General features: G+C 46.6%; 2 protein-coding genes across 2 annotated transcripts in view; both read left to right on the forward strand.

Moving 5' to 3' along the window:
* LOC133019636 (arf-GAP with Rho-GAP domain, ANK repeat and PH domain-containing protein 1) overlaps window positions 1–9,846 on the forward strand; it is a 14,834-nt gene extending 4,988 nt beyond the window's left edge. Inside the window, exons 10-26 of the mRNA XM_061086186.1 lie at window positions 212–332; window positions 711–975; window positions 2,229–2,428; window positions 3,723–3,808; window positions 4,058–4,240; window positions 4,515–4,583; window positions 5,664–5,763; window positions 6,799–6,855; window positions 7,186–7,312; window positions 7,458–7,557; window positions 7,642–7,843; window positions 8,083–8,128; window positions 8,282–8,496; window positions 8,584–8,787; window positions 8,875–8,980; window positions 9,143–9,284; window positions 9,406–9,846. Coding sequence (XP_060942169.1) covers window positions 212–332; window positions 711–975; window positions 2,229–2,428; window positions 3,723–3,808; window positions 4,058–4,240; window positions 4,515–4,583; window positions 5,664–5,763; window positions 6,799–6,855; window positions 7,186–7,312; window positions 7,458–7,557; window positions 7,642–7,843; window positions 8,083–8,128; window positions 8,282–8,496; window positions 8,584–8,787; window positions 8,875–8,980; window positions 9,143–9,284; window positions 9,406–9,447 — 2,265 coding nt within the window. The 3' untranslated portion in view covers window positions 9,448–9,846. The remainder of the gene's footprint in view (window positions 1–211; window positions 333–710; window positions 976–2,228; window positions 2,429–3,722; window positions 3,809–4,057; window positions 4,241–4,514; window positions 4,584–5,663; window positions 5,764–6,798; window positions 6,856–7,185; window positions 7,313–7,457; window positions 7,558–7,641; window positions 7,844–8,082; window positions 8,129–8,281; window positions 8,497–8,583; window positions 8,788–8,874; window positions 8,981–9,142; window positions 9,285–9,405) is intronic.
* Window positions 9,847–15,501: 5,655 nt separating this feature from the next.
* adamts2a (ADAM metallopeptidase with thrombospondin type 1 motif, 2a) overlaps window positions 15,502–19,325 on the forward strand; it is a 15,474-nt gene continuing 11,650 nt past the window's right edge. The window contains 5 exon segments of the mRNA XM_061086240.1: window positions 15,502–16,035; window positions 17,440–17,614; window positions 18,572–18,668; window positions 18,753–18,781; window positions 18,784–18,836. Coding sequence (XP_060942223.1) covers window positions 15,502–16,035; window positions 17,440–17,614; window positions 18,572–18,668; window positions 18,753–18,781; window positions 18,784–18,836 — 888 coding nt within the window.

Genomic DNA, 19,325 nt, shown 5'->3' on the forward strand with positions numbered 1-19,325 from the left:
TCTGTCTGTCTGTCTGTCTGTCTTTCTGTGTCCCTCTGTCTATGTCTCTGTCTGTCCCGGTCTGTCTCTTTGTGTCCCTGTCTGTCTCTGTACCAGTCTCTCTCTCTGAACCTGCCTGTTAGTATCAGAATCTGTCTCTCTCTCCGTCCCTGTCTCTCTCTCTGTCTGTACCTGTCTGTAGAGTGATGGGTGTGTTTGTTTCGTTCACCAGGACCGGTTCAGTGAGGTGTTGTTTCATGTGTCCAGTATCACCAACGTGAAGACACAGGACAAAGGAAGATTCTCTGTTTACTTCAGGAAGAAACATTACGACTTCATGGCTCATAGTGACGGTAAGAATCACAGAATGTCAATCACCAGGGCGTCTCTATCGCCCCCCGGTGGCTGAAGAGACGTCAGGATGGACAGATGTGACCGACGCAGCAGCGTTCGTGTCTGAGATGTTTTAGTTTCACATCTGTAGGAAATGGAGACGCGTCGTCCGTCTTTATTTATAGTCTGTGGTGAGAAGAGTCCCTGCACGGTGGTCTGCTGAAATGCTTGTTCAACATGTGGTCAGTCCGAGCTAACTCCTCCTCTGATCGGCGTTTGGCTTCATCTGGATCAGTCTGTTGTTGCAGCTCAGTGTATAAGCTTCTATTGTGATAATCCAGAGGTAACAGGAAAATGCAGATGTTAAATTAACAAGATTTCCTGGTTCCTCCTCTCAGAGGTTCAGGATGGTTGGGTTGCGTCTCTGCTGGCGTCACGAGGCCAGCCAAGCCCCGCCCCTGCCCAACTGCATGGACCAATCACCATTAAAGAGCCCCGGAGCCGCGCCTATGCGGCGGTCTGGGGTCACGATCTCTGGATTTACCCCAACAAAGAGGGCTACCTGCTGGGCATCGCCTCCTTCTCCGTCCCCCTGAACGTGGCCGCGGTGAAATCTACAGGAAAACACTCGTTTACCCTCATCACTCCATACAAGAGCTTCAAGTACACACCTGTCTGTCTACCTGTCTGTCTTTCTGTCTGTCTACCACTCTGTGCACCTGTCTGTCTACCACTCTGTGTACCTGTCTGTCTACCTGTCTGTCTACCTGTCTGTTGACCTGTCTGTCTATCTGTCTGTCTACCACTCTGTGTACCTGTCTGTCTACCACTCTGTGTACCTGTCTGTGTACCTGTCAGTTGACCTGTCTGTCTATCTGTCTGTCTACCACTCTGTGTACCTGTCTGTCTACCACTCTGTGTACCTGTCTGTGTACCTGTCAGTTGACCTGTCTGTCTATCTGTCTGTCTACCACTCTGTGTACCTGTCTGTCTACCACTCTGTGCACCTGTCTGTCTACCACTCTGTGTACCTGTCTGTCTACCTGTCTGTTGACCTGTCTGTCTATCTGTCTGTCTACCACTCTGTGTACCTGTCTGTCTAACAGTCTGTCTACCTGTCTGTCTACCTGTCTGTCTAGTGTCTACCTTTCTGTGCACCTGTCTGTCTACCACTCTGTGTACCTGTCTGTGTACCTGTCAGTTGACCTGTCTGTCTATCTGTCTGTCTACCACTCTGTGTACCTGTCTGTCTACCACTCTGTGTACCTGTCTGTCTACCTGTCTGTCTACCACTCTGTGTACCTGTCTGTCTTACAGTCTGTCTACCTGTCTGTCTATCTGTCTGTCTACCACTCTGTGTACCTGTCTGTCTAACAGTCTGTCTACCTGTCTGTCCACCTGTCTGTCTACCACTCTGTGCACCTGTCTGTCTAACAGTCTTTCTACCTGTCTGTCCACCTGTCTGTCTACCACTCTGTGCACCTGTCTGTCTACCACTCTGTGTACCTGTCTGTCTACCTGTCTGTTGACCTGTCTGTCTATCTGTCTGTCTACCACTCTGTGTACCTGTCTGTCTACCTGTCTGTTGACCTGTCTGTCTATCTGTCTGTCTACCACTCTGTGTACATGTCTGTCTAACAGTCTGTCTACCTGTCTGTCAACCTGTCTGTCTACCTGTCTGTCTACCTGTCTGTCTAACAGTCTTTCTACCTGTCTGTCAACCTGTCTGTCTAACAGTCTGTCTACCTGTGTGTCCACCTGTCTGTCTACCACTCTGTGTACCTGTCTGTCTAACAGTCTTTCTACCTGTCTGTCAACCTGTCTGTCTACCTGTCTGTCTACCTGTCTGTCTACCAGTCTGTTGACCTGTCGGTTTGTTGACATCATGTATATATTTGTGTCCCCCCCATACACAGTCTGTCGGTGGACTCTTCGAAGGACCTGCCTCTCTGGTTGGACGGCCTGTCCTTGTCTATCCGCAGTGCTCTGTCCTGCAGCCAGGTGGCGATGCGCCTTCTGGAAAACCCCTACAACAAGGTGTGTGGTGACTGTGGCTCAGCCAATCCTGAGTGGGCATCGGTCAACCTGTTGCTGGTCATCTGTGAGGCGTGTGCAGGTATGTGAAGGAGTGAAGGAGTGAATGTGTGTATGAGTGAAGGAGGAGTGTATGAGAGTATGAGTGAAGGAATGAAGGAGGGGGTATGAAGGAGTGAAGGAGAGTAGGAGTGAAGGAATGAAAGAGTGAGGGAGTGAAGGAGTGAAGGAGTGAGGGAGTGAAGGAGTGAAGGAGAGTATGAGTGAAGGAATGAAAGAGTGAGGGAGTGAAGAAGTGAAGGAGTGTATGAGAGTATGAGTGAAGGAATGAAAGAGTGAAGGAGGGAAGGAGTGAAGGAATGAAAGAGTGAAGGAGGGAAGGAGTGAAGGAGCGTATGACTGAGTGAAGGAATGAAGGAGGGAAGGTGTGAAGGAGTGAAGGAGTGAAGGAGTGAAGGAGTGGGGGAGTGTATGAGAGTATGAGTGAAGGAATGAAAGAGTGAAGGAGGGAAGGAGTGAAGGAATGAAAGAGTGAAGGAGTGAAGGAGTGAAGGAGCGTATGAGTGAGTGAAGGAATGAAGGAGGGAAGGTGTGAAGGAGTGAAGGAGTGAAGGAGTGAGGGAGTGTATGAGAGTATGAGTGAAGGAGTGAGGGAGTGTATGAGAGTATGAGTGAAGGAATGAAAGAGTGAAGGAGGGAAGGAGGGAAGGAGTGAAGGAGCGTATGAGTGAGTGAAGGAATGAAGGAGGGAAGGTGTGAAGGAGTGAAGGAGTGAAGGAGTGAAGGAGTGAGGGAGTGTATGAGAGTATGAGTGAAGGAATGAAAGAGTGAAGGAGGGAAGGAGTGAAGGAGTGAAGGAATGAAGGAGTGAAGGAGTGAAGGAGTGAAGGAGGGAAGGAGTGAAGGAGGGAAGGAGTGAAGGAGTGAAGGAGGGAAGGAGAGTACACACATTCACATCCCGTGTACATCCATAACATTCTTCTTATTTTATCATCCACAGTCTGGGCTTCATATCCTGTTAAGCTTAGATCAACATTGTGAATCATGATTATGTCAAAAACCTCGATAAATAGATGATAAACCTTCATGTCATATTAGGTTAAACATAAAGTTTTTATTGAAAACATTAAATCTGTAAAAAGAGTTGGACATCGAATTGTCTCACAGCATTAATAGTCAAACTGAAACCCTCCTGTAGTTGATCCTGAAGGAACTTCGAAAAACATCTGTTTTTAATTATCAATTTTCATCTCAGTCACCTCAATAGGGAAATGTATTTATCTTTTCTCAGATGAGCTAAGTCTTAGTGTGAAATGCTAACATTGCTAACTGATCCACTGGTTTGAATGTAGCATGCTAACAGAGTCTGCTCTTAGGTCAGCATCGCGCTCTGGGGACGAACCTGTCCAAGGTACGCAGTCTGAAGATGGACAACAAGGTCTGGACTGAACCACTGCTACAGGTGAGGGGGGGCAGAACCACTGGTACAGGTGAGGGGGGGCTGAACCACTGGTACAGGTGAGGGGGGGCTGAACCACTGGTACAGGTGAGGGGGGGCTGAACCACTGTTACAGGTGAGGGGGGGCTGAACCACTGGTACAGGTGAGGGGGGGCAGAACCACTGTTACAGGTGAGGGGGGGGCTGAACCACTGATACAGGTGGTGGTGGGGGGGGAAGAGGATTTAATGTAACCCTTAAATCCTCTCTCAGCTGTTCGTCACCTACGGTAACCGGCTGGCCAATGAGGTGTGGGCGGCCTCAGTGCCGGCAGCCGAGCAGCTGATCCCTGACTCGTCTGATGAGGAGAGGTCAAAGTTCATCCAGGATAAATACAGCAGGGGGCGCTACAGACGAGTCCATCCACTGACGTCCTGTCTCTCTCTAATGGACCAGGTATTTTTATGAATACATACATTTCATTAAACAATATTGATACAGGTGTATTTATTTGATCCTTTATTAATATAGTAAAACTAGAAAACTCCTCCTGTGGAGAAACTTTGAATGTGTGTCGTGAAAATCACAAGACTTTGCCAAACCTACAGATAAATGTATTATTGTTTAAAGTCACAACTGTTCACCGTGGTAGCAGGTAGAAAGTTAATAATAATAAATTGAATCAATAAGTTTCTATATTGTGTGTATATTGAATTTGTGTGTGTTTCAGAGGCTGCGAGAGGTGGCGTGTACTGATGACATCGAGGAAACCATGTCTCTGATCTGCTCAGGGGCAAAGGTCAGATCTCACACACACACACAGTGTTCAACACACACACACACACACACACATTTAAATACAGTTTAATGGAACTGAACACAGACCTGGATTTATCCAGGTCAGAAGATGAGAGAGAAACGTGAAATCTGAGTTAAATGACATCAGTTTAAATCTGTGTTTACACTTTTAATCCTTTGCTTATTTGTTGCTGATTGTATTGAAACTATTAATATTAATAATAATGTCTCTCTCTCTCTCGTCCTCTCTCTCTTGTCCTCTTTCTCTCTTGTCCTCTCTTTCTCGTCCTCTCTCTCTCTCGTGCTCTCTCTCTTTTCACCTCTCTCTCTCTTGTCCTCTTTCTCTCTCGTCCTCTCTCTCTCGTCCTCTCTCTCTTTTAACCTCTCTCGTCCTCTTTCTCTCTCGTCCTCTCTCTCTTTTCACCTGTCTCTCTCTCTCGTCCTCTCTCTCTTTTCACCTGTCTCTCTCTCTCGTCCTCTCTCTCTTTTCACCTGTCTCTCTCTCGTCCTCTCTCTCTAAAGAGGTGATGTCACCTGTTTATGAAGTGTTACCTGTGTGTGTGTCGTTGTTTTTCATTCCTGAATGAATTGTCTAATGTAACAAAGTGTTTGTAACATTTACTTTTAAGGTGAAGACAATGTTTACAAACTGTAACAGAATTGATGACACAACTGTCTCAGTCGTATTAATAGGGCAGGATTTATATACACGTGGCTTCTGATTGGCTGACACTTCTGAGCTGAGAGGGACACACGTGTCTGCTCGTAAAGTAATAACTTTAATAAACGTTAACGAGACATTTGCAGCAGTGAATTAAAGGTTGGAATCTACGTCTTTAATTTTGTATTGAGTCAGATATAACAACTACTCACTACATACAACATACAACATACAACATACAACATACAACATACAACATACATGACAATGTGCTCAACCCGTGACATGGGGACTTCCTCTCATGTGGGCCACAGCAGCTCAATGATCAAACCTTGTTGTCATGGAAACATTAGTCTCCGTCAAAGACAGGGAGAGAACTCTGTGACATCCCATGATCGTTGTCATGTGACCTGTGTGCAGGTGCGTCAGTCAGAGCCTCAGAGCCCCTCCCCCATCCTCCTGGCTGAGAGGGCGGGGCATGCTCTGCAGAGTGAGCTGCTCCGACTCAACGAGTACACAGGTAACACACACACACACACACAGGTAACACACTCACAACACACACACACACAACACACACACAACACACGCACAAGCACACAACACACACAGGTAACACACACACACACACACAGGTAACACACTCACAACACACAAACACACAACACACACACACACAGGTAACAAACACACACACGCCCACACAGGTAACACACACACACAACACACACACACACAGGTAACACACACAGGTAACACACACAGGTAACACACACACAACACACGCACAAGCACACAACACACACAGGTAACACACACACACACACACACAGGTAACACATACATACACACGCGCACACAGGTAACACACACACACACACGTAACACACACACACAATACACACACACAGGTAACACACACACACAACACACACACACACACACAGGTAACACACACACACATACACCGGTCCCGGGGCTCCGCCCCCAATCACTCGCTCAGACAGACACACACAGAGGTCACAGGCCGCTCACTGACTCAGACAGACACACACAGAGGTCACAGGCCGCTCACTGACTCAGACAGACACACACAGAGGTCACAGGCCACTCACTGACTCAGACAGACACACACAGAGGTCACAGGCCGCTCACTGACTCAGACAGACACACACAGAGGTCACAGGCCACTCACTGACTCAGACAGACACACACAGAGGTCACAGGCCACTCACTGACTCAGACAGACACACACAGATGTCACAGGCCACTCACTGACTCAGACAGACACACACAGAGGTCACAGGCCACTCACTGACTCAGACAGACACACACAGAGGTCACAGAGTGAGAACTGGCCAGAAGGTCCCCACTCCGCAGGTTGTAGACTCAAACTGGTCCTCACAAAGATAGCTGTACAATAACACAGGTAACACACTCACACCCACACACACACACAGGTGACAGACACACACATAAACAGACAAACACACAAACAGACACACACACAAACAGACACACACAAACATTCCCCTGTTGTTTTTTCTCTCTTCAGAAGTCCCGCCTCACCAGCCCCAGTCAATCAATAGGAGACCTGACTCCGCCCCCTCAGGTAGAAACTTTTAAATGTTTTCATTTGAAACTTTGTTCGCATTTAAATATATATGTGTGTGTGTGTGTGTGTGTGTGTGTGTGTGTGTGTGTGTGTGTGTGTGTGTGTGTGTGTAAGTTTCCTGCTTGTCTGTGTGTGTAAGTTACCTGCTTGTGTGTCTGTGTGTGTGTCTGTTACCTGTGTGTGTGTTTGTGTGTGTGTGTGTGTGTGTGTGTGGGTGAGTGCGTCTTAAGTCTTTGTGTGTGTGTGTGTCTGTTACCTGTGTGTGTGTGTTTCCTGCTTGTTTGTGTGTGGGTGGGTGTGTGTTAACTCTTTGTGTGTGTGTCTCAGGTGAGGAGGAGGAGGAGCTTCATGGGAAACTGGAAGAAGATCGTTTTCTTTTCTCGGTGGAAAACGATTCCGCAGCTTGTGACGTCCTCGACCTGCGAGAGCTTCTCTCAGTGTTCATCAAATACGGGTAAACACAACTACTTCTAGTACTTCCAGTACTACTAGTAGTACTACTAGTTCTACTAATAGAAGAACTACTGGAACTACAGTACAGATGATCCCTGCGAGCGTCTTATGGCTGATGATGTCACTTCCTGTTCCTGTGTGTTCAGAGCGGCCCATGAGTTTGAGATGGTGACGTTGAGCGACCAGCTGATTTGTGCGGCTGACGATCACGACACTCTGATGACTCACCTGCTCCACATCCTGAAGGTGAAGCCTGTGCTCATCCGCAGAGAGGATCCTATCAGATATCATATATATATATATTCTACAACCACAGTTTCTTGTTTCTAGGTGATTCTCCCAGGGGGTGTGTCTTATGCCGAGGTGGGCGGGGCGTCGGCTGTCAGTAAAGTGTGTGTGGTTGAAGTGGGCGGAGCCTCGAGTCAGTCTGACGCCTGGTTGTTGCTGTGTGAGGACAGCGTCAGTGTCCACCCGGTCCACAGACACACACAGCCGGCTGTGAGGATGGAACTGAGCACGCTCCGTCGCCATGGTAACCTTTGAGAAATTAAACATTTTAATAAGTAAGAGTTGAATAAGGTTCAGGCTCTGTGCGTGTGTGTGTGTGTGCGTGTGTGCGTGTGTGTGTGTGTGCGTGTGTGCGTGTGTGTGTGTGTGCGTGTGTGTTTGTGTGCTTGTGTAAGAATGTGGGAAAATTTTTCAAATTAATCAAAACAAAATTTTTGGATGAGTTTGAACAAAACATATTTTTTATTTTATGTCGTCCTTCAGAACTGGACCCATCCAAAAACGTCATCACCATGGAAACCGGAGACAGGTCTGTACCACACACACAACAACAACAACAACAACAACAGCCCAAGACAGAAAAAATATGATTGACATTAAAGGGTTTCGATGTTTCCAAGCTTCTGATTGGCTGAATCTATCGTCCTCTTGACATGATGTAAAGTCTGGTTTCTCTCTTCAGGGGCGTGTCTTTGCGTTTCAAGGAGCAGCACAGCTGTCAGTCCTGGTTCAACCACCTGCATAGAGCTCTGGCCAATCACAGCTCAGATCCTCACCGTCCTCCAGCATCCAATCACAGCTCCCCTCGCCGGGCTCTGTACCCGGATCTGGACGTGGGCGTGAGAGGTTCAGTGCCGCAGGGAATCGAACGCTGCATCTCCCACATCACCGCCCACGGTCAGAACAAGTGCAGTAAAGCCGGTGTTGTGGCCTGAGGCCCCGGGGTCCTTCACAGCTGCCTGAACACAAACATGTCTGTCTCAGGTTTGAAGGTGGAGGGCGTGTACCGCCGCTGTGGCCTTGCTGCCAAAGTGAACCAATTGGTGGAGGCTCTGATGACATCACCAAGCTCTGCCCCCCTGGAAAGTGACGAGCAGGGTGTGTTGGACGCTGGCTCCGCCCTCAAACAATATGTCCGCCAGCAGCACGGTTTAATCCCCAACGTACAGCCGTGGCTGCATGCCGCAGGTCAGTACACAGTATCTGTAGTACAAGTACATGTAGTACTACTCCAGTATTCAGAGTTCAGTGTAGTAACAGTACTTTGTCTCTCAGTGGTTTCAGATCAACGCTCCAGGTTTAAAGCTTATCAACGGTTACTACGGCAACTTCCTGACGACAACCGAGCTACGCTGAGCGCACTGTTCGCACACTTCTACATGTAATACACACACACACACCAGACACACACATATACACACACACGCACCAGACACACATATACACACACACACAGTAACACACACAGTAACACACACAATAACACACACAATAACACACAACACAAGTAACACGAACAGATGATGTTTGTGTGTCTGTTCAGGGTCCAGGTGTTCTCTCAGGTGAACAAGATGTCCGCTCAGAATCTCGCTCTGATTCTCGTCCCGTCTCTGTTTCATACCTTGAGCCAGGATCTGCTCACACTCACCAGAGAGTTCATCATCCACCACCCACTGCTGTTCCTGGTAAACACACACACACACACACACACACACACACACACACACACACACACACACACACACACACACAACACACACCCATACATCTGACCCACACCCCGATCATTCGCTGTTTTCTGTGCAGACACCTGAGGAAGAGGAGGAGGAACAGATCACAGTCTTCTGATGAAGAAGAAGAAGAAGAAGAAGAAGAAGAAGAAGAAGAAGAAGAAGAAGAAGAAGAAGAAGAAGAAGAAGAAGAAGAAGAAGAAGAAGAAGAAGAAGAAGAAGGACGACGAGACAACACATTTGAAGTGAAAGTTTTTCTCTGCATTTTTAACTCATTTACTTGTTTTTATTCCTTTATTTACATTTTTCAGTTTTTTGGGTGAAATCAGCACAAACACAATATCTATTAAATATTGTGTTTTTAATATTAAATCAATGATGATAAGCTTTGTGTGATTCCTAGTGTGAGCAGGGCTTCCACAGTGCCGTTGAGCCAGGCACCTGAAACAACAGTTTAACGTTTACATCTTAAAGCCAAAATAATCAAATCATCAAATAAACGATTCTTTTCTTCCTTCATATGTGAAATGTGTTTGTAGCAGTCGTCCAGATTTCATAATGGTAAAATCCATCTAGTCCTCAAACTCCATCAACTAGTCCTCAAACTCCATCAACTAGTCCTCAAACTCCATCAACTAGTCCTCAAACTCCATCAACTAGTCCTCAAACTCCATCAACTAGTCCTCAGACTCCATCAACTAGTCCTCAAACTCTAACAACTAGTCCTCAAACTCCATCAACTAGTCCTCAAACTCCATAAACTAGTCCTCAAACTCCATCAACTAGTCCTCAAACTCCATCAACTAGTCCTCAAACTCCATCAACTAGTCCTCAGACTCTAACAACTAGTCCTCAGACTCTAACAACTAGTCCTCAAACTCTAACAACTAGTCCTCAAACTCTAACAACTAGTCCTCAGACTCTAACAACTAGTCCTCAAACTCTAACAACTAGTCCTCAAACTCTAACAACTAGTCCTCAAACTCCATCAACTAGTCCTCAAACTCCATCAACTAGTCCTCAAACTCCATCAACTAGTCCTCAAACTCTGGTTAGGCTGAGTGGTAAAAATGGAGCCTAATGGTAGCATGTATAGTGTGAAAAGGTCTTAAAGGGATAGTTCACTTAAAAAAGAAAAGTGAACTATCCCTTTCACTTTCAGAATCCCAACTGAAGGTGATTGATTATTCAGAAGTAATAAAACAACAGAAAAAACATAATGTCGTGGAAATGTATCATGAGATTTGAAATGAGTTTCTCAGACCGGTGTTGTCTTAGAGTTTTAATTATGAGCTCTGCAGAGGGTTACACAGCCAGCAACAGCTCAGAGTGCAACCACCAGAAGTTACAAAGGAAGGTTTTTATACAATGTGAGAAACAGAAAACAGAACAGAAAGCAGACAGGACCGTCTGCTGTCTGCTTTCTGTTTCATAACATCACTGATACAGAAAGAGGAATCAAATCCAGCACACAGTTTCACAAATAAAGATCAACAGGAGGTGGAAGACCTTGACGTTGTATCAGCTTAGTGAACAGAAAACAGTCAAAACAGTATTAAGACATTGAAGATTGGAATGTTCCATTACCATAACATCCCTCCTTGCTGCTCCTGTGATGTCATCAAGTGTCCTGAAGCCCCGACGTTCATATCCACTGTAACGAGGTCATTTACACCAGGTGTTCAGCCTGAATGTCCTCTGCTGTCCCCCGAGCTGGATTATGAACGTCAGGGCTTGTGGACACTTGATGACATCACAGGAGCAGCATGGAGGCATGTTATGCTTTTTCTGTTTTCTTACGTCTGAAGAACAGGTCAGTTATTGCAATTCAAGGTTCTGAGTAGATTATGGGGGAATTTTCATTTCCGGGTGAACTATCCCTTTAAAATGGAGCCTTAAGGTACTCCACTGAGGATGGGAGTTTATCAGAATCTGTATAAAGTGGTTTGTGATGTCCTGGTGAGCTCTGATTGGTCGTCACACGTAGACGTCTTCAGCATCCAGAGACTTCTGCTGTGAAGTCAACGTTTTCATGGAACCAGCGGGATAACAAGGAACTGAAAAGAGTAGAACATGTTAGGACCTTCTGTCACGTGTGTGTGTGTGTGTGTGTGTGTGTGTGTGTGTGTGTGTGTGAACGTACCATAAGGAGACTCCTCCCCTCCCTCCTGCTTGCCAAAAGTCCTCTTGTTGCCATGGTAACTGTGCATTGGTATATAAATGTTTTCCTCCTTGTTACCTGGAACAGGTAAGAATCAAAATACATGTGATGCTTTGGAAACCAGATGTAGATGTGTGTGTGTGTGTGTGTGTGTGTGTGTGTGTGTGTGTGTGTGTGTATGTGTGTGTGTGTGTGTGTGTGTGTGTGAGCAAAAGTCTTTGATTGGCTACTGTACATGTGGTCTTCCTCTGATTCCTCTTCCTCAGGACGAAGAGGATGATGAAGACCAGCAGCAGTAAGACCAGGGGGGGGCAACAGATCCACAGCCACATGTTGTGTGAAGTCTTCACTGTGGATTATTACACAGATTCTGTTAGGTAGGCATCACCAGTAGGTGTGTCATCAGTAGGTGTGTCATCAGTAGGTGTGTCATCAGTGTCACCAGTAGGTGTGTCATCAGTAGGTGTGTCATCAGTAGGTGTGTCATCAGTAGGTGTGTCATCAGTAGGTGTGTCATCAGTGTCACCAGTAGGTGTGTCACCAGTAGGTGTGTCATCAGTAGGTGTGTCATCAGTAGGTGTGTCATCAGTGTCACCAGTAGGTGTGTCACCAGTAGGTGTGTCATCAGTAGGTGTGTCATCAGTAGGTGTGTCATCAGTGTCACCAGTAGGTGTGTCACCAGTAGGTGTGTCATCAGTAGGTGTGTCATCAGTAGGTGTGTCATCAGTGTCATCAGTAGGTGTGTCATCAGTAGGTGTGTCATCAGTAGGTGTGTCATCAGTGTCACCAGTAGGTGTGTCATCAGTGTCACCAGTAGGTGTGTCATCAGTGTCATCAGTAGGTGTGTCATCAGTAGGTGTGTCATCAGTAGGTGTGTCATCAGTGTCACCAGTAGGGGGCAGTTGTGTCTCTTCCACTCACCTTCCACCCTCAGCAGGAAGTGCGTCCTCATCCGCCCGATGCCGTTCGTGTCGTACACCTCCAGGCTGTAGTTTCCAGCGTCTCCCGGCTGAACCGCGGTGAACCTCAGCGAGCCGTCCCTCAGCAGTTTGCAGCGTCCGTGGGGACACGTGGTCGGGTTACTCTTCAGCGACAACATCAAATGGGGGTGTGTCCACCTGATGTCCCCGATGTCCCACCCGTCCTCTGTCCTGGTCTTCAGCCGGTCTGAGGACAGCAGGACCGGGTCGCCGCTCTGTGCAGTCACAGTGATGCTCTCTGAGACCACTGAGGTCAAAGTTCACACATGTAAAAACTGAGTCACACTCCCAACATGTGTCATATCACACACTGTTAACATGTTCCTGTGTTTGATACTGACCCCCACTCTTCATCATCATCATCATCTTCATCATCATCATCAGTAACTGGACCAGAACCAACATGGCTGCTCTCTGAAGACTGTTGGCTCCGCCCCCTCCGCTGTCAATCACTGTGAGGAGGAAACGCAAACCTTCAGTGTGTGTGTGTGTGTGTGTGTGTGTGTGTGTGTGTGTGTGTGTGTGTGTGTGTGTGTGTGTGTGTGTGTGTGTGTGAGTGTGTGTGTGTGTGTGTGTGTGTGTGTGTGTGAGTGTGTGTGTGTGTGTGTGTGTGTGTGTGTGTGTGTGTGTGTGTGTGTGTGTGTGTGTGTGTGTGTGTGTGTGTGTGTGTGTGTGTGTGTGAGAGTGTGTGTCTGTGTCTGAATGTGTGTGTGGTGTGTGTGTGCGTGGTGTGTGTGTGTGTGTGTGTATGTGTGTGTGTGTGTGTGTGTGTGTGTGTGTGTGTGTGTGTGTGTGTGTGTGTGTGTGTGTGTGTGTGTGTGTGTGTGTGTGTGCGTGGTGTGTGTGTGTGTGTGTGTATGTGTGTGTGTGTGTGTGTGTGTGTGTGTGTGTGTGTGTGTGTGTGTGTGTGTGTGTGTGAGTGTGTGTGTGTGTGTGTGTGTGTGTGTGTGTGTGTGTGTGTGTGAGAGTGTGTGTCTGTGTCTGAATGTGTGTGTGGTGTGTCTGTGCGTGGTGTGTGTGTGTGTGTGTGTGTGTGTGTGTGTGTGTGTGTGTGTGTGTGTGTGTGTGTGTGTGTGTGTGTGTGTGTGTGTGTGGTGTGTCCTACAAAATAAATACCAAATAAAGAATCACATACTGAAGGTCACACGTTTCAGGCTTTAAATGTGGAAATTGTCCCAATAAGTAAAAGTCACTGTGTTTGCAGACGAAACACAATTACTCTCTTGTGGGAATAAGTCATATATAATGTTTTACTCTTATAAAGTGTATCTACATGTTTGTATATAGTCCCAGTCGTCTCTGTGAGAACCAGAGTTAGAACCTGAAGCTGAAAGCCTACCTGAGTGAAGTCGTCTCCTCCTGCGACAGAAACCATGTGAAAAGAAACACAGGAAACTAATGTAGTGAATCGGCCTCACACCTCAGACCACACACTCTCACTTCATATTAACTCATTATACTCTCGACAGATGATCAGTTCCTGTATATGAATATATTGTGGTGAGTGCGAGTGAGAATGAAAAGGCTGCACAGGGAAGTGTCTTCAAAGCTCTGGACTTGTGTCTCATAAACCTAACTTCAGCAAGTTGAATGGTTTATTTACTCTAAACATTCACTTTCTCATATGACCAGTGACTGGACCCATCACACTCATGGTGGTTGCACAAGTGAACTTAAATAAACACAACATTACCACCCAACAAACACAAACACACAAAACCCACATGAGTCCCATGAGCCTTTGCAACATGCCGTCCAATCAGAGCGACCGGCTCACCGACCGAATATGTTTTCTTGTGGTTTAGATTCTTTGAGATAACAGATATCTGTTTTCAGTCTTTTCCACACAGTTCTGATCCAGAATGTTCTGAACAGGTTCTATTGTCTCTGAGGAACATCTCAGCCAGTCTTCTCCTCCACATGGAGACCGGCTCCGACCTTCTTCTTCCTGTCGAAGGAGCAACACCTCAGCTCGCCTCCAGTGGTAAACAGCTCCATAACTCAAAAGCAAATGTGACATAAAGATCAGGTGGGCTTCTTTCAGCCAAGACTCAGCTCACATACCGATATGGTGTTGGAGCGTCTGCTCCTGTTTGTCAGATCTCTCAGAGAGCAACACTAAGAAGGTCCACATCACAGAGAGAGAGAGACAGGGAGATAGACAGAGACAGAGAGAGAGAGACAGAGAGAGAGAGAGAACAGAGAGAGAGAGAGAGAGACAGGGAGATAGACAGAGACAGAGAGAGAGAGACAGAGAGAGAGAGAGAGAGAGAACAGAGAGAGAGAGAGAGAGACAGGGAGATAGACAGAGACAGAGAGAGAGAGAGACAGAGAGAGAGAGACAGAGAGAGAGAGAGAGAACAGAGAGAGAGAGAGAGAGAGAGACAGGGAGATAGACAGAGACAGAGAGAGAGAGAGAGACAGATTGAGAGATAGACAGAGACAGAGAGAGAGAGGGAGGAGATAATGACAGAGTAGAGGAGGAGTCTCTTAAACAGACTGAACTCTTAAACAGTTCAGTCTGTTTAAGAGTTCGGTCACCGACTGTTTCTCTCTGTCTCTCTCTCTCAACCTGTCTCTCTCTCTCAACCTGTCTCTCTCTCAACCTGTCTCTCTCTCTCTGTCAGGATGGATGACTGTTATCATGGATTATTAATTATTATGTTTTTGCTGCAAACGGATTCTTTATACTCAGTTTACATCAGTGACAACACAGGTGAGTACTACACATTATACTACACACAGTACCACACACACTACTACACACACACTACTACCTATACTACACACCTTCTTCACACTTTTCTACACACACTGCGACACACACTCCATACGTTTTTTATTGATGATGTTTGTTATTGTGATGTTTGTTATTGTTGTGATTGTTATCATTATACTTGTCTTTGGATGAAAGTCTCAGTAGAGAAGTGAGTGTGAAGTTGGATGTTTCCTGGACCTGGTTCCGGTTCTTTCAGTTTGTGTTGTTGACTCGTTGATGATGTCATACTCTCAGTCATGAATCCATGAGGAGATGTTCAAACATAAAAGTGAACTCTTCATTCTTTTGACAGATTCTCTTCATCAGGTTCTGTCAGAGTTCGATGTCATTCGTCCAATCAGGAGCGACTCCAGGGGACACTTACTGTCAGGGTCTGTCTCCGCCCACTACCTGCATCACACTCGAAGACACGCCCACGAGACAGAGGACACGCCCAGTGACGAGGAGCATGTCAGACACAAACGAGAGGCGCAAACAGACACACCCACATTACGGTTGTCCCTGCCCATGGATGCATCGGCATCCAATCAGACAAGTCATAGGTTGTGGGGGAGGAGTCACATGCCGGAGGAGGAGGAGCTTTACTACAATGTGACGGTGTTCGGTCGGGAGCTCCACCTGCGGCTGCGCCCGAACACTCGTCTCATCGCCCCCGCCGCCGCCATGGAGTGGGAGGAGTCAGGACACCTTCACTCTCAGCCAATAGGCAACACGGGCTGCTTCTACACGGGGGAGGTGTCCAACATGGACGACTCGGCTGTCGCCATCAGCAACTGCGATGGACTGGTAGGTGAAGACACACAACATGAAACACAAAGACATGAAGATATAATAAAGTTTTATGAATAAAGTTAACGTGACGGCCTAATGATTAATATTCAACCCACAGGCCAGTATACCTCTTAGAGGCTTCTGATTGGACGAGGTGGTCTCAGGGTTTGTACCCCCCGGCATAACGGCAGTTATTGATATTACCATGGTAACAGATTTCCTGGTTAACGAGTTCTGTTCAGTTTACGGAACTCGTTCGACGTCGACCCCCCCCCAGCATTACTTTGTTTTAAGAACTGATGTGTGACACAATTGTTCGAGGTTTAAAATATGTTTAATAATAAAACAGAATCTTCAAGAAACTTCACCATCTTCCTCAGTGATGAAGCTGCAGATGTTTGGACAGATGTTGATGTTTTTCATGTGAGCTGCTGTGAGTTTGAATCAAAGAGGAAACAGCAGAAAGACAAATCCATGTTAAGTGATCAAATAATTCTCATTCACAAAATGATTAAAACCTGCACAGTGAAGAGAGTAAAAGTTATTTTATTGCTCATTTTCTCAGGAACATTTTCAAAATAAAAAATATCCACCAACCAGTGAATAGAAACATGTGCAAGCGTGTGAGAGCAGAGATGATTTCAGGACAAACGCTGTAAACCATGAAGGTCCGAGGACACATTACCGACGTGACATCTGTCTGAGTTTCCCCTCACTTCTTACAGCGTGGGCAGTCCCGCTGATTTCATCCAGATGTGGAGGAGGAGGGAAAAAATAACACAAATATTTTCCTGGTGCAGCTAAAGCAACAACTGCTGATTATACAGGGTTAGATTATAGATGATAGGTGATATATTACAGATTATAGATTACATGTTATAGTTGATAGATGATAGATGATAGATTACAAATTATACATGTTGATTAGTTTATATATGATAAATGATAGCCTACAGATTATATGTTATAACTAGAGATGCTAACAACAGAAAGGCCTGAATAAATCAGTGTGAGTTTGCCTGGATCAAATGAAAACTCACATTTTAACTCCTCCCTTCATGGTCAGAGATCAGGTCACATGACCTCCAGGATCAAACTGTGTCTGGCGCCAGACGGAAGCGAGGATCAAAGCTCTGTCCTCCGTCGTCTGCGTCACATGACCTGAAGGAAATAAAACATTTTCAGAAAGTTCTGTTGACATTAATAAATAATAACAATAAAACACAAACTGCAAACCCCCAAAACACCTGAAGTTAGGTAACTATTTGTATCGCACACTGTGAATAATAAAGTGATGACATGACTGCTCCCCAAAAGAGAAGTCAAAGCATCTGATCGCCCCCTGGTGGCTGCTTATTGATCTGTGGGGTCAAAGGTCAGTTTCACAGCGTGGTAATGCTCTCTCTGTCTGGAACGCAGGCGGGGGTGATCCGAACAGGACTGGAGGAGTTTTTCATCGAGCCGTGGGATCAACGGAGGACAGAAGGAGGAGAGGATGAGGAGGAAGAAGGAGGTCGACGACACATCGTGTATCGCTCCTCCGCCATCAAGAAACAAACGGCTGTCAATCAACCTGCTGACGACTTCCTGCGAGGTGACATCACAGAAACGAGAGCTTCACTCGACTCTGTCAGTCTGATCACAAACATGTGTTTCTGTGATGACACATAAGTGTCTGGAGACTGATTGTCCCTGAACGCAACAGGAGTTGGGTTCTGTGACACGTTCAAGTGAACAAGTTAGATTCACTTCATGGGGGGGGTGGGGGGGGTGAAGGGTTTGAGTTCACAAAACACTACAGAGGTAAACAGTGTTAGAATCATTAACAGTGAATCCTCACATACATGTTTACCCACATGTTGTATGTGCTTGTCTGTGTTTTTCACTTGTATTCATGTATTTACATGTTAGAGGGAAAAAACTTCTTTTACAGTGTAGTCTGTTAAAAAACATCTGTAATATCTGCTGAGTGGTTTCTGCAGAAGGAAAGAATCAAACTGAAAACTTTGAAACTGATCCAGGAAACTTGGCAGACACACACACACACACACACACACACACACACACACACACACACAACCAGCTGCAACGTGGCAGTCTTGAGTTTCCAAGTGTCAGATTCTTGGAGGTTTTGGAGGTTTGGCCTCAGAGTTGATGAATAGTTCAGCTCATGACTCGCTCTTCTTCTCCGTCTTTGACTCCTGAAATCTGTTAGTGTTCAAAACAACTTCAGCCAATCAGGTGAGAGAGAAGCATTTCGCCTCAGTTCACCTCGGCCCCGAGCGTCCGGCGGCTCAGAGCGACCTCAGAGTTTCTGATCGCCGACATTAACACACGTTGGACGTTAAACTTCAGAGTGAAACTGAGAAGCTGTCACATCTGGATAAAAAAATACACAACTGAAGCTTTCACTGACGACACAAACTGTTGTCATCAACTGATCTGAAAATAGTTTTCACCTCAAAGCTCCACCTGCTGTGTGGAGCTGTCGTGTGGTTTCTAAATGTTCACCGCTGAAAAACCCCTTCATCAGATGATCTTCTGTCCTCAGGTCCTCTCCTAGGTTCTCTCCATGTGAACCAGAACGTGTTGTTGCCAACATCTCGAAGACGACGCTACATCGAAGAGGCGGAGCTCTTCAACATCGAGGTTAGAGAACAGCTTCTAGTAAAGGTTGACGATCTGAGGTTTAACTGAATTCTTTACCTCCTCCTCCCTCTCTCTCCTCCTCCAGTGTTGTTAGCCGTGGATTATTCTGTCCTTCTTTCCACGGCCGAGACCACATTCAGAAGTATCTCCTGACGCTGATGAACATAGTAGGTGCTCTTCATGTGGAGCTCAATGATGTTGTGTTCAGTTCTGCAGCAAACACACAAAGACATGAGAATGTGTAGAGTCCTCAGATCTGGCTCAACACTTTCCTCATAGAGAGGAGAGGGAGAGGGAGAGGGAGAGAGAGAGGGAGAGGGAGAGGGAGAGGGAGAGGGAGAGGGAGAGGGAAGAGAGAGAGACAGAGAGAGAGAGAGAGAGAGAGAGAGAGAGAGAGAGAGAGAGAGAGAGAGAGAGAGAGGGAGAGAGAGAAGGAGGGGAGAGGGTTAGGGGAGGTAAGGGAGAGAGAGGGAGAGGGAGGAGAGAGAGGGAGGGAGAGGGAGAGGGAGAGGGAGAGGAGGAGGGGAGAGGGAGAGGGAGAGGAGGGGGGAGAGGGAGAGGGAGAGGGAGAGAGAGAGAGAGGGAGAGGGAGAGGGAGAGGGAGAGAGAGGGGGAGAGGAGAGAAGGGAGAGAGAGGGAGATGGAGAGAGAGGGAG

Source organism: Limanda limanda, chromosome 14, assembly GCF_963576545.1.
Source record: "Limanda limanda chromosome 14, fLimLim1.1, whole genome shotgun sequence".
Classification (NCBI taxonomy): domain Eukaryota; kingdom Metazoa; phylum Chordata; class Actinopteri; order Pleuronectiformes; family Pleuronectidae; genus Limanda; species Limanda limanda.